Source organism: Podarcis melisellensis (assembly GCF_964234715.1).
Source record: "Podarcis melisellensis genome assembly, chromosome: 13".
NCBI classification, from domain to species: domain Eukaryota; kingdom Metazoa; phylum Chordata; class Lepidosauria; order Squamata; family Lacertidae; genus Podarcis; species Podarcis melisellensis.
In genome coordinates, this window is record NC_138545.1 from 45,180,696 (window position 1) to 45,194,707 (window position 14,012).

Sequence of the window (14,012 nt, forward strand, 5' to 3'; positions counted from 1 at the left end):
AGTCAAATATGAAACTCCGCATTGAGTTTTCTGTTTTGAGGCTTCCGTACTGAGTTTTCGGTTTTTGAAAGTTTTGGAACTCGAACCGTCTTCCGGAACGGATTACGTTCGAAAACTGAGGTGCCACTGTAGATACTTCTACAATGCCTTAATGATGTTATAAATCCTGCCTGTCTGCCTATCTAAAATATATTTCTGGTCGGCACCCTTTTAGCAACATGGTTGACGACAGTGACCAGAAAAAAGTGAGTCATAAAATGGCACAAGTTGCAAAGGGAATAAACAATGTGTGCTGAGCTACGATAGGTTTCTTTTCCCAGTTATGTCACTGCCCATGTCAAAGCCCTAAAACAACAAAAGTAAAGGTAAAGGGACCCCTGACCATTAGGTCCAGTCGCGGACGACTCTGGGGTTGAGGTGCTCATCTCGCTTTATTGGCCGAGGGAGCCGGCGTACAGCATGTGGCCAGCATGACTAAGCCGCTTCTGGCGAACCAGAGCACCACACGGAAACACCGTTTACCTTCCCTCCGGCGCGGTACCTATTTAACTACTTGCACTTTGACGTGCTTTCGAACTGCTAGGTTGGCAGGAGCAGGGACCGAGCAATGGGAGCTCACCCCATTGTGGGGATTCGAACCGCCGACCTTCTGATCGGCAAGTCCTAGGCTCTGTGGTTTAACCCACAGCGCCACCCGTGTCGCTAAAACAACAAAAGAATAGTGCTAAAGGCATCTACATATGTGGAGATTGTGATGCTCTTCCAGAAAAAGTTGGACTTTCTGTGGTCTGAGGAAGAGATGGAGGAACCATGGGGAAAAGACAGGAAGAGAATGACTAGATGATGGGCCTGTGATGTCACATAAGACGCAATCACTACCTGCCCCAACTGATAGCTCTCTCCATTGGATCCGTCTCTGGAAGGTGTTCCCCAAAAAAGCTGATGGGCTGGATCCGATAGCCACGATTATGGCCCCATTTGTTTTTGCTTTCTGATGCAAAATAGATGTATCTTGGCATGTCGTCGTGTAAGCGAAAGGCAGCCTTGTCTTCCGTGTCTAAGACTTTCTTCACCAGTTTCATCCGGTTGATCTCGTGTTCCGGGCTCCAAGGGACCTTCACTTTTTCAAAAGTCATGTCGTTGGCTACCAAGGAATTCTGAACACCTAGAAAGAGGGATGGCGAGGGTAGAACGGTAGTGAAAAATCATATTCTCAAGATCCTTCGTATATGTCCATACTGGTGGAGCCATTCGGCAGAGACCCTACCTGCCCGCAGACTGTCTCGCCAGAGTGGTGCATGCTCTGGTTATCTCCTGCTTGGACTACTGCAATGCGCTCTACATGGGGCTACCTTTGAAGGTGTCCCGGAAACTACAACTAATCCAGAATACAGCAGCTAGACTGGCGACTGAGAGCAACTGCCAGGACCATATAACACCGATCATAAAGGATCACTGGCTCCCAGTACATTTCAAAGGACAATTCAAAGTGTTGGTGCTCACCTTTAAAGCTCTAAACAGGCTTCGCCCTGTATATCTGAAGGAGCATTTCCATGCTCATAGTTGAGATCCAGCTCTGAGGGCCTTCTGGAGGTTCCCTCACTGTGAGACATGAAGCTACGGGGAACTAGGCAGAGAGGGTCTTCTCGGTAGTGGCACCCTCCCTGTGGAATGCCCTCTCATCAGATGTCAAGGAGGTAAAGAACCACATAACTTTTAGAAGACATCTGAAGGCAGCCCTGTCTCAGGAAGATTTTAATGTTTGACATCTTTTTTAAAAAAAATATGTGCTGGAAGCTGCCCAGCCAGATGGGAAGGGTTTAAATAATAAAATCATTGTTTATTATTATGATAGGCTTGCAGAAACAGTGGAGAGACAAGCCTAATGTGCTGGATTTATCATCATGTATGGATTACAAGCTCAGCAAGAGCAAAAAAATAAAAATAAAAATAACTAGAATAACTGTAGACTTAAAATCTAAGCTTTACAGTGAGGGAGGGTGAGTGACTGGAACAAGAGGGCATGAGTGGGAGCTTGTAAAATGCCATCGAACCCCTGCAAGGTGCTAATCAAACCCAAGAGTCCCATGGAAACACAGTCAAAAACAATATTTTAGATGGATTCTGCAAATCCAGACACAGGTTGTTCCTATCACAAAGGGCAATGAAGCAGTATATAGATGTGGTTGCTCCAATGGTGCCCTCTCCTGGCAGAAACTTTGCCACTCATTTCACGGAGAGCTAGTAGGAATGTCAGCAAATTCCATCAGAAAGGGGAACAGAAATTGTTTGTCCGAGGTCAGTAATGGAAACTGTGCAAGCAAATACAAGTGGCATTTACTATCTCCCCCCCCAGCCTGAAAATTTAACACAAGTGGTTATTTCCTGCATGGTTTTGACATTTCCCTCAATGCATTGAGATTAACTGTGCAATTAATTACTTAATTAACTGCATGTGTTTTGGCCATAGCAGATAGCAAGATGAATAGCTAAGGTTTCAGCGGAAGCTGAACTGCAGCAGAATGGAAACAGTGCTTTGTTGCAACAAACCCGACCCAGGGTGGAAATTGCGGCCCCCTGGCACCCCTGGGTTGTGGGGTGGGAAGAGTGAGAAAGCACCCAGTGGCAAGAAGCAGAGCTGCCAACAAGGGCAGAAGGCAGAGCAAAAGTGCCGTGATCAAAGTAGACCTTACCTCCCACATCCAAGTCCACTTTGTAGTTGATGAAATGAGTGTGGATCGTTCCAAGTGTGTGCTCTGCAACTCTGTTGCCATAGTCCAGCCCATCACCATAGAGGAAAGATGATGTTATATACCCACTGGCTCTGACTTTGCTTTCAATAGCACCGTTTGGATGGAAAATGAAGTCCCAGACGTAGTCATAGTTCCCCATAGTAGATACAGAACGAAAGACCAGCGCAGAGGCAGGCAACCCCCCGTAATAGAGAGACTGGAGGTTGGAGTAGTGTCGCCGGAAGGGGGCCTCCACATTCTGCTCAAAAACGCAGATGGAGTTCTTCTGCACCTCTGAAGTCACGGTCTCAATTAAATAAGCGGTGTCAAGGTAAGTGGCAGAGTAAGGGCAATCAACTCCACGGACGAGGGAATAAGAATACCTCCCCATGGCAAAATTGACATCCATATATCGGGTGGACATCCCACCAGGGCAGTTGGAACCGTAGACCGACATGGCGTCCTGCACACTGAGTTGGTAGACAATCCTTTGGCCCTTAAATCGGACATCGTAGACACTGGGTCCTCTGTTTACGTCCATCCTGAAGGCAAAACTCCAGGATGGGGAAATGACCTGGTTGTTCCTTACGCTATAGCGCGGTCCGCAGGGCTCGTAGTGCAAAGGACCAGATCCCAGAGAGGGGACCCTTCGGTCGATTGAAGCAAACCCCCCGTCGGAGGAGACTCCCTCGACTTTGGCCACTTTCACGCGATTCGCTTTGAATTCCTTTTCCAGCTCCTGCAAACCATCATAATACTGACCGTTATAAAAGACTTTTGGCACGCTCCAGTGAGAGATGTTGAGGCTGCTGTGGTTTAGCAACAGCTCAAATCCCACCGGGTGCAGGAAGAAGCCCTTGACGTTCTGGAACAGGGTAAACCAGGTGGCGCGATCTCCAGACTGGAACCCCCGAGGGGCTGAGGTGAGGGCCGCAAAGTCGCTCCCGTTGTGACCAAACACCTGTTTGAAGAAAGTGGCAGCCTCCTGCAGCTTCCCTCCCAGTAGGAATTTCCCGATTTGTTCGTATTCGTTCCCCATCACAGTTCGGCCGTGGTAAGATAACTTGCCTCTATATTTCTCCGCCGTCACATCCCGATGATACGTTGGCGCCGGGAGCGGGCCCACCACATACTCTGTGATGTTTGGTTCTGCCTGGTTTCCAAAGTACACCACAGCCAGTGCCTGTCGAACAGGCCTTGGCCCTCCATGATCAAGGAATTTCAGCACCTGTTCCTTTCGGGGCACCTCCACATCCAAGTAGTAAACACAATTATCGGAAGAGTTGGCGTGATAAGCATCCACCAAGGGTAGCCCCAGGTGAGACTGCAGGTACTTCAGCACCACGGCCATCTCTTCTGTGGACAGGTCAGCAAATACCAGGCTCTGGTCATTGTGCTTTCCGTTCAGGGAATCCTGAGACCCTGCAGGACAGTGAACAAAGGTCTCCCTCCTGGTCAGCAACACACACACCAAGGCAAAAATAGTAACCAGAGCGAGCAGCAGGAGAACGAGCAGGGCTTTCGGGCTCATCGCGGCAAAGGAATGCTTCAAAGCCCTGTCCAGTTGCTCTCACCAAGTCCGTCCCAGTGACCGCTCATTTGGCTGCTGGGTCAGCGCAGCTGGGAAAATGACTCAATCCAGGAAATGCTAGATGATTAGGTAGAGGCCAAAAGGAAGAGGCCTGAAGTACGTGAGTAACAAAAAAACAAGGACCACCCTATCAGAACAGCTGGTTCATCACAGAGTAGATCTATTACACAGTCGGAGATCTGAACACCAGAGAGCGAGACATCTGGGGACTCTCTGTGGCAGTCAGTCTGCCACTGTTCCACTGGCCTGAGGGTGCCTTCATAGAGAACATGGCAGATCACCTCATCATTCCCATTATGGGAAGTTCCCAGAACTGACTGTTACGTTGGTTATTCTAGTTCAGAGGTCCTTATTTCTTCCCGCCCAGACATATTAATGGGCTTGATTTTCATACTCTTGGAAACCAGCCTTCGCTTCAGCAGCAGGGAGGGTGTGGTGTATGTGTGTTTGTGTGTCTCATTCAGTTATTAAAAAGGAGAGGAGAGCAGCGAAGAATGAAATTCCACCTGGAATTTGAACCCAAGGCTCCTTCCAGATGCCATGAATTGCGGGCACAATGCTATTGGGGGCAGTTAAACATGATTGCACTTTTAATATGATTTGTGCCCGCTAAAAATTTGGGGTGGTTAGTGCAAGAGCACCTTGGCAATGTGCTGAAATGTGTCCTCTACATTCTTCCTCTTGGTGTCAAGACCCTGCCATTCTTGTGGGGTTTTGTGTGGACATAAGGGATAGATTAGCCCAGCAATCTCAGCCTGAACATCAAAACTTACATCTGTGTAAAAATGAAAATATAGCGGTATTGTGTCACAACACAACTAGGATGCGGGTGGCGTTGTGGTCTAAACCACTGAGCCTCTTGGGCTTGCCGATTGGAAGGTCGGCAGTTCGAATCCCACAACAGGGTGAGCTCCCGTTGCTTTGTCCCAGATCCTGCCAACCTAGCAGGTCGAAAGCACGCCAGTGCAAGTGGATAAATAGGTACCACTCCGGAGGGAAGGTAAACGGCATTTCTGTGCGCTCTGGCTTCCATCATGGTGTCCCGTTGTGCCAGAAGCGGTTTAGTCATGCTGGCCAAATGACCCAGAAAGCTGTCTGTGGACAAACGCCAGCTCCCTTGGCCTGAAAGCGAGATGAGCGCCGCAACCCCATAGTCACCTTTGACTGGACTTAACTGTTCAGGAGTCCTTTTTACCTTTACAACTAACGTACACTTAGGGGAAAAAGAAGGGGGAGAAGCTTGTCCCTTTTTACAGACCCCACATTTCCTGTTGGTGCTGTATACTGCTATTCCTGAAGAGGGATGTCTGCAAATGAGCATGAGTGTTAACAAAAGTACACAAATGAAAATATGTTGGCATGGCGTCACAGCATAAGTAGCTTATAAAGAGGGGGAAATGTGAATGGCAGGAACATGGACAACGGAATGGGTAAAGTTAATGTAAAGGTAAAGGTAAAGGGACCCCTGACCATTAGGTCCAGTCGTGGCCGACTCTGGGGTTGTGGCGCTCATCTCGCTTTATTGGCCGAGAGAGCCGGCGTACAGCTTCCGGGTCATGTGGCCAGCATGACTAAGCCGCTTCTGGCGAACCAGAGCAGCGCACAGAAACGCCGTTTACCTTCCCGCTGCAGTGGTACCTATTTATCTACTTGCACTTTGATGTGCTTTCGAACTTCTAGGTTGGCAGGAGCAGGGACCGAGCAACGGGAGCTCACCCCATTGCGGGGATTCGAACCGCCGACCTTCTGATTGGCAAGTCCTAAGCTCTGTGGTTTAACCCACAGGGCCATCCGTGTCCCTAATGTTAATGTAGGGATGCAATGATGTGTGAACATTGGAGAAGCATATCAGAACCAATACAAGTGGATTATGTGTAGACAGCAGACCTTCCAAATGTCCCTATTTTCCAGGGATGTCCCTGATTTAGAGAAGCCGTCCCGGTTTCTGATTTGATCCCGGAATGTCCCACTTCTCCTTAGGATGTCCCTATTTTCATTGGAGAAATGTTGGAGGGTATGGAATTATCTGACCCACCGAGCCGTCAGAAGGCAATCCTATACTGTATAGGGAATTTTTTAAAATAAATGTTTAATGTTTTATTATGTTTTAATATATGTTGGAAGCTGTCCAGAGTGGCTGGGGCCACTCAGTCAGATGTGTAGAGTATAAATAGTAAATCATTATGGAATGGGACGTCCCTATTTTCATTGGAGAAATGTTGGAGGGTATGGGACAGCCCAGTATAAATCAATGCCAAATGCACCCAAAATAACAGCATATTTCTGCATGCACCCAAAATAACACAGCAGTCTGGGTAGGCTGTAGGTCTGGGCTTTACTTACATGGAGGAGATGGGTGAGAGCCAGTGTGGTGTAGTGGTTAAGAGCAGTGGACTCGTAATCTGGTGAACTGGGTTCGATTCCCCGCTCCTCCACATGCAGCTGCTGGGTGACCTTGGGCTAGTCACACTTCTCTGAAGTCTCTCAGCCCCACTCACCTCACAGAGTGTTTGTTGTGGGGGAAGAAGGGAAAGGAGAATGTTAGCCGCTTTGAGACTCCTTCAGGTAGTGATAAAGTGGGATATCAAATCCAAACTCTTATTCTTCTTCCTTTGAACCACTTGCCAGTTTTGTTCCCCTTTGGGTGAAATGGGTGTGCTGATGTGATTGAACAGAGTCCCAGAAAATAGCAGTAGCTCTCCTAACAAAATCAGAACAACACATTGCCAGGTGACAGGAAGCCATGTCGTGCAGCACACCAAGAAAGTTCAACCGAACTGCAGCTGCCCTTTGCGGAAAACCTTGAGATAAGCCTGGGGGGATGTAGATGACAGATGTGCTGGTCAGCAACTGCTATGGGTTGAAGAAGTAAACACAGAAGTCAAGTTGCAGAGCGCCTGGGGAGGTCAACAAGATGGATGAACAGCTTTTAGGCTGGGACTGGGAAGTTTCTGGTGTTGCAGTTAGGCAATTTTAGATTCTGGATGCAATGGTCTTCTTGAGATGGTAATACATACGGCTTCAGAATTTGGTGAGCCAAACTCCTTCTGTCAAGTGGGAATCTGGATTTCTGCTCCAAAGCCCTGGCTGAATGGAGCACTAGGAATTTTGCAGTTACTTGCAGAGTCGTGATGCTTTCTGTGTCTAGGTGTGTGGCTGAGAGAATGGCTGCTTCTTGAAAACACTGATGTGCTGGATTTGGAAGGTTTTAACAATGATTGATTGATTGATCTTTATTACGGCCATTGGCCCGTTACACGACAGTTTCCCATGCCAACATATTATACTTAAACCTCCAAATTTAAAATCGCCAAAACTTACAAAAGACAAACAGTAACTGAAGCAAAACAAAAGGAAAAACCACCATCATACATTACAATAAATTTGTAACCTATACATCGCCCTCTGCTCATAAAATAATCAAGGATATCAATGGTGATATCGCCTAAAACATAGATCATGGTTTAAAACAATGGTGATATCACCTAAAACATAGGTCATGGTTTAAAGGGGTTATCCGAATCACACAGGAGACCGTTTCTCTTCTTTAGGGATAGGACGCTGATCAGGAATCTGGCAACCATGAGTGATTTTAGGGGGTCATCATCAATTAGTAGATATCTCAGTTTGGCTTCAATCGTATCATCGGCAATTCCCTTAAGATATTGAGCAAGAAACTTGCTCTTGGCCGGTAAGTGAAAAGCACAGTCAAAAATTATGTGATGCAACGATTCCGGTGCCCCACAATAACAATCGCATAAGAGCGATATCTGTCCATTGGAGAATCTATTTCTCAGCACATTCGATGGGAAGGTGTTGAATCTTGCCTTCACAAAGGCATATCTATGAGCTGAGGAAGTTAAGGAATTCAAATAGTTTGGGAGCCTTAAGAGGGGTAATAAACCAAGGTTTAGAGGTGAGCAGGTACCATTGCCCAAGACCATTTTCTGCTGCAAGTCCATCTTCTCTAGTTTACAGGTTACTGTTCTTTTAGCTGGAACTATGTCCTGCTCTAGTAATTTGGATGGGGAGATTCCCATTGCCGTTATTTTCAGCTGTAAGTTTTTTACCCATGGGCTCTGGAAATCATCTCTCCACATACATTGTATCAAGTACAGGTTTGGGAGATTGTGCCATAGAGGTAACCAGTGACAAAGTATGTGCTTCCACAGAGCATTTTCCAGGGATACAATATTAAGTTCCATGCGTAACGCTGTATTACTTACACAGTTGGGCAGTTTCAATATCCCTCTTAAAAACTGATTTTGAATGACCTCCAGGTGAGATAGGTTGGCAAAAGTCCCCCAAATTGAGATGGCATAAGCAATTGTCGGGATCACCTTGGCCTTGAAGACTTTCAGCGCCGATGGGATATGAAGGGCCCCATCAGTGAAGAAGAATCGCAAGATCGCCAAGGAGATAGCTTTGGCTCTATTTGTAACATAGGCTACATGGGCCTTCCATCTAAGGTTATGTTGTAACCAAACTCCCAAATATTGGAATCTATAGACTTGTTCAATGACTCTCCCATCAATTCTCCAATTATGGAGTTTCCGGCTCTTTGAGAAAAATCAGGATCTTAGATTTTCCATAATTAATTGTAAGGGAATTTGCGTTACAGTATGATCCAAAAAATTTTAGGGCCCTCCTGAGACCTACTCTAGAAAAAGAAAGAATGACTGCGTCATCCGCATATAGTAACAAGGGGCAGCGATAAAGTGCTAGGCGGGGTGCGTGAATCCTTTCTTGGGCCTCTATTAGGGGAGTCCTCATGTCACTTATGAACAAATTGAACAGGAGTGGAGCCAATATACAACCCTGTCGGACACCTCTGTTAATGGGAAGTTTTAACAATGTATTTGGTTGGCATGCATATTTGTGGTATGACAAGGTTAAAGCAAACAAAGCGTTTAAAAACCATATTTCCAGTTACAGATAGGTAGCCGTGTTGGTCTGCCATAGTCAAAACAAAACAAATTTCCTTCCAGTAGTGCCTTAAAGACCAACTAAGTTATTTCTTGGTATGAGCTTTCGTGTGCATGCACACTTCTTCAGATACACAGGTGAGCACACGAAAGATAATAACATTGAAAGTATTGGATGTGTTTTTTTAATTGTTTTGTTATGTATATGTAGTGTTTTTGTTTTTGTTTTGTATTGTATTGTTTTGCTATGTTTAATTCTTTTTCTTTTCTTTTTGTAACTCTTAAATTTTTAATAAATATTATTTTTTAAAAAAATAGGTGTGTGGGTCAGCAGCATAAAAAGCTGGAGAAATGGGAAGGGTTAAGGGGCAGGGGCAGTGACGTAGTGTGGTGGTGGTGGGGGCATAGGGGTGGTTGCCCCGGGTGCAAAATTGTTAGGGGTGCAAAATTGGCACAACACCTGGTGCTGCCTTTGTTGAAAATGCTTTCTCCATGCGAGCCAGGAAGTGATCTCTCCAAAGGGTCAAGTTCACTGCATGTACGGTGTTAAATGAAAATATTATGAAGATGATGTATAGATGGCATTTGACTCTTGTAAAATTAGCAAAGATTTATCATAACAGTGATAATTTATGTTGGAAATGTAAAGAAAAGGAGGGTACTTTCATATGTGGTGGACCTGCCCCAAGGTGAAAGACTTATGGGAAAAGATTTATAATGAATTGAAAAAAATGTTGAAATATCCATTTATTAAGAAACCAGATGCCTTTCTTCTTGGAATAATAGGTTTAGAATTGCCCAAGAAAGATGTTCAATTGTTTTCGTATGCCACAACTGCAGCAAGAATTTTGTTAGCTAAGAATTGGAAATCACAAGAAGTCTCAACAAAAAAAGAAGGAAGTGATCTCTCCCGACAACAGAATGACTCTTATTTTCTTGTCTCTGCAGCTACAATCTCTCCTGACTGAACATGGATGCTGTTAGGCAGTTGAATGAGCATGTGTACTCTGTTTCCTTCCCGCGGCCCTGGCAACCCATGCTACACCACTGGGCAGGAGGGGAATTCACAGCAGCAGTTGGGGTTTGGGAAAGCACAGTCTATTTTGGAAGTCCAGACTCGGAGGAGCCTGTTTTCGGCTTGTTCACACTCTGGGGACCAGTGGAAGAAAAACTGCAGGAGGTAAAGCTGGACCTGTGCACAGACCAGGAGATAACCTGAATTACTGGCAGCTGGTTTAAGTGAGTCAGCCATGCTGGTCTTCAGTGTTGAAACATATCATTAGTTAAAAACATGTTCAGGAGCCTAGATTTGCAGCTTGGATCAAGGCATAAATTAAGGTCGATGCAGGAAACAGTTTGAATGGAAAAAGCAGGAGCCCTTCCTTAAATGTTGGAGGGTATGTAAGCGCTGAATAAAGAGGTCCTGAGAACCACATTTGGCTGTCAGCCCTGAGATGGAAGACAGGCCTCATTCAGTTCAAGACTGAGCAAAATACATCAAAGTCTAACAATAGGTCCAAGAAGGAACATTTCGGGGGAAATTAGTTAATATTTTTTTTATTAAAAAAAACATACACACACTAAAAAAAAGACAGTTAGAAACTGGGAATTTGAGGATGTGGGGGGGTACAACCACCCACGGTTTCTGAACACTTCAGCTGAGCAATAGCTATTGTGTTCAGATTTGAGGCACCACAGTGTAAGGAGCCGGCGAACAAAACTGGAAACGATTCAGAGATCTGTGATCATAGTTAAAGCCAGCTCTAGATGAAAAAGTGGAATGAACTGCAAAACATGGAAATGCAATTAAGGCAAGGATCCAACAGACTGAAGGACTAGTTTTTTCTTTTGTTTTTTTGAAGAGGTTCTTGGCTTTCCTTTTCTCAAAGCGCAGCAGGCCCACTCACACTGGGAAAGGAAGATTTCAAAGGAGTTTGTGCCGTGGTGGGTTGAGTGGAGGTCAACTATTTAAAGGATGAAAAGTTTGAAAAACACCAGGCCAGCACAAGGATAAAGGGAGCCGATTTTTGGGAGATCTCGCCCTAAATCAGCACCGATTCCAGCGCATGCAAGGAAGCCGCCTCAGGGACTTCTGCCACCTGAGGCGGTTTCCTCACACTGCCTAATGACTGGGCCGGCCCTGGTTTCCCAGATGCATCAGGCGTGCGTTTGGTGTGAGTGTACCCAGCCATTGAAAGCTCAAAGGCTTCTCCTTAGAATTGACGTAGCCTGTTATTTCCTGAGCAAGGGGCCCTCAGCATCTCTCGGGGCCTTTTGTCCTCAGGGCAGCTTTCCAGGAAACAACCAGCAGGAAGGCTGCAATTTGGGAACCTTACCTCATTCCTAGAGCAATGGTACAAGGTTCCCCCCCTCCCAATCACCCCCGCCCTGGACAAGAACAAAACAATATATCCTCCAGAGTCTAGCCCCCCCAACTTGGTAGGGCCTAGATGTCAACATGTCGCCTTTGAGGAGGAGCGGCTGGCTGGGAGACTGCAATGCTCCCAGCTGCAATGCGAGGCCTTTTTTGAACTCAAACATTGTAAAAACAGTCTCCTGTCCCAAGCTGGTTGAGGTCTATGGGTGGACCTACCCATTGATCTGCAATTTCCGGCAATTGCGGGTTGGAAAATATTGGTGGTGCAAGATATTAGCGGCTGAATGATGTTCATCCATGAACCACATCTATGGGGTCACCAATACAGACCCTCCAAGCGCCCCGATTTTCCAGAATTACAGAATTACAGAAGCCGCCCTGGTTTTTTATTTGATCCCGGAATGTCCTAGTTTTCCTTTTTTCCTTCAGAGAGCAATTTAAAGTGGTGCAAAATGCAAGTCCTGTTCGCACTGAAAATAAAATCCCTGCCCCAAACGAAGGAAACGGTGACATACGAAGTTGTTCCTATAACTCTGAAGGAAAAGGTCAACAAGCCACTTTGAATTCTTCAACTGGAATGTTTCAGCAGCCAGCCATTTCTTAGGAAACACAAGGAGTGTTATTCCTTTATTGTAGAAGGAGCCTTACACTGTCTGCTCAGGAGTAAGCCTCACTGTATTCTGCGGAGCTTACTCACAGGTAAGGTGTAAACTACAGCCTTACACTGCAATCCTAATTATTTTTACTCAGAACTAAGTCCTACTAATGGGATGTGGGTGGTGCTGTGGTCTAAACCACAGAGCCTAGGGTTTGGTGATCAGAAGGTCGGTGGTTTGAATCCCCACGACAGAGTGAGCTCCCATTGCTCTGTCCCAGCTCCTGCTAACCTAGCAGTTCGAAAGCACACCAGTGCAAGTAGATAAATAGGTACCACTGCAGCGGGAAGGTAAACGGCATTTCCGTGTGCTGCTCTGGTTCACCAGAAGCTGCGTAGTCATGCTGGCCACATGACCCAGAAGCTGTGTGCGGACAAACGCCGGCTCCCTTGGCCTATAGAGCGAGATGAATGCGCAACCCCAGAGTTGTCCGCGACTGGACTTAATGCTCAGGGGTACCTTTACCTTTTAAATCCCACTAAGTTCAATAGGATTTACTCTCTGGTATGTTCCTGATCATTCCCAGTTTTTTTTTTAATTATTATTATTATTCCTGCCTTTTTCCCTGACAGGAACTCAAGGCATCGTAGAGTTAACTTTTCCCCCATTCCAATCATCTGTGGAAGGTGCTGCACACATTCCCTTCCCTCACACATTTTTTTCCTTTACAACAACCCTGTGAGGTAGGCTCACAACAACCCTGTGAGAGCCAGTGTGGTGTAGTGGTTAAGAGCGGTAGTCTTGTAATCTGGGGAACTGGGTTCGAGTCTCCGCTCCTCCACATGCAGCTGCTGGGTGACCTTGGGCCAGTCACACTTCTCTGAAGTCTCTCAGCCCCACTCACCTCGCAGAGTGTTTGTTGTGGGGGAGGAAGGCAAAGGAGAATGTTAGCCGCTTTGAGACTCCTTAAAGGGAGTGAAAGGCGGGATATCAAATCCAAACTCTTCTTCTTCGGTGGAGAAGTTGTAACAGGCTCAAAGCGACCAATGTAGGTGTGCATATGACGCACATGAGTGCGCCAGGATCAAAGGCGGGAGATGCTTCCTGACGTAGAACAGAATGCCCTGTTTTCATCAGAGAAATGTTGGAGGGTATGATCTCAGCTTGAGGGGGATGGCAACCACATCTAGAACAGGCTGAAAACTATTATCTCTGAGCCTGTATCTAACTACAGCACCTATCAGGATTGCGTTTGTTTCATGACCAGCAGCCCATTACTGATTCCAGATACTGGTTCTGCGCTTCCAGAGCCTCACCTAACTGGGATGGAAATGATAAATGGAGCTGGGCGACATCTGACTGGTACGACTAAATTCCAAATCCTTAGATACCTTTGCAGAGAGGCTTCAAGTACAGTGGTACCTCGGGTTACATACGCTTCAGGTTACAGACTCCGCTAACCCAGAAACAGTACCTCGGGTTAAGAACTTTGCTTCAGGATGAGAACAGAAATCGGGCTCTGGCGGCGTGGCGGGAGGCCCCATTAGCTAAAGTGGTGCTTCAGGTTAAGAACAGTTTCAGGTTAAGTATGGACCTCCAGAATGAATTAAGTACTTAACCCGAGGTATCACTGTAGTGCAAATCCTGGCTGCTTCACACACATTCTGCAAAATTATCACAGGAAAAATGGGGGGTGAGGAGGGGGAACAGATCCACTGAACTGCCTTCTACTATATGGACAAGTTAAAATATAATGTTACGAAGTACTGGAAATTAGGCTTAAGTTGAACA

The 14,012-nt window shown here is 46.2% G+C and overlaps 1 protein-coding gene and 1 long non-coding RNA gene across 3 annotated transcripts in view; both read right to left on the reverse strand.

Moving 5' to 3' along the window:
- LOC309354435 overlaps positions 1–14,012 on the reverse strand; it is a 146,429-nt gene that overhangs the window by 73,800 nt on the left and 58,617 nt on the right. The window lies entirely within an intron of this gene.
- LOC309354107 (amine oxidase [copper-containing] 3-like) overlaps positions 1–14,012 on the reverse strand; it is a 29,345-nt gene that overhangs the window by 10,364 nt on the left and 4,969 nt on the right. Inside the window, exons 1-2 of one of the 2 annotated variants that reach the window (XM_081883958.1) lie at positions 2,694–4,914; positions 880–1,165 (exon numbers count right to left, since the gene is read on the reverse strand). In XM_081883958.1, coding sequence (XP_081740084.1) covers positions 880–1,165; positions 2,694–4,263 — 1,856 coding nt within the window. In that variant the 5' untranslated portion in view covers positions 4,264–4,914. Of the gene's footprint in view, positions 1–879; positions 1,166–2,693; positions 4,915–14,012 lie in introns of those variants that run through there. The other variant, XM_081883957.1, reaches the window with a different exon arrangement.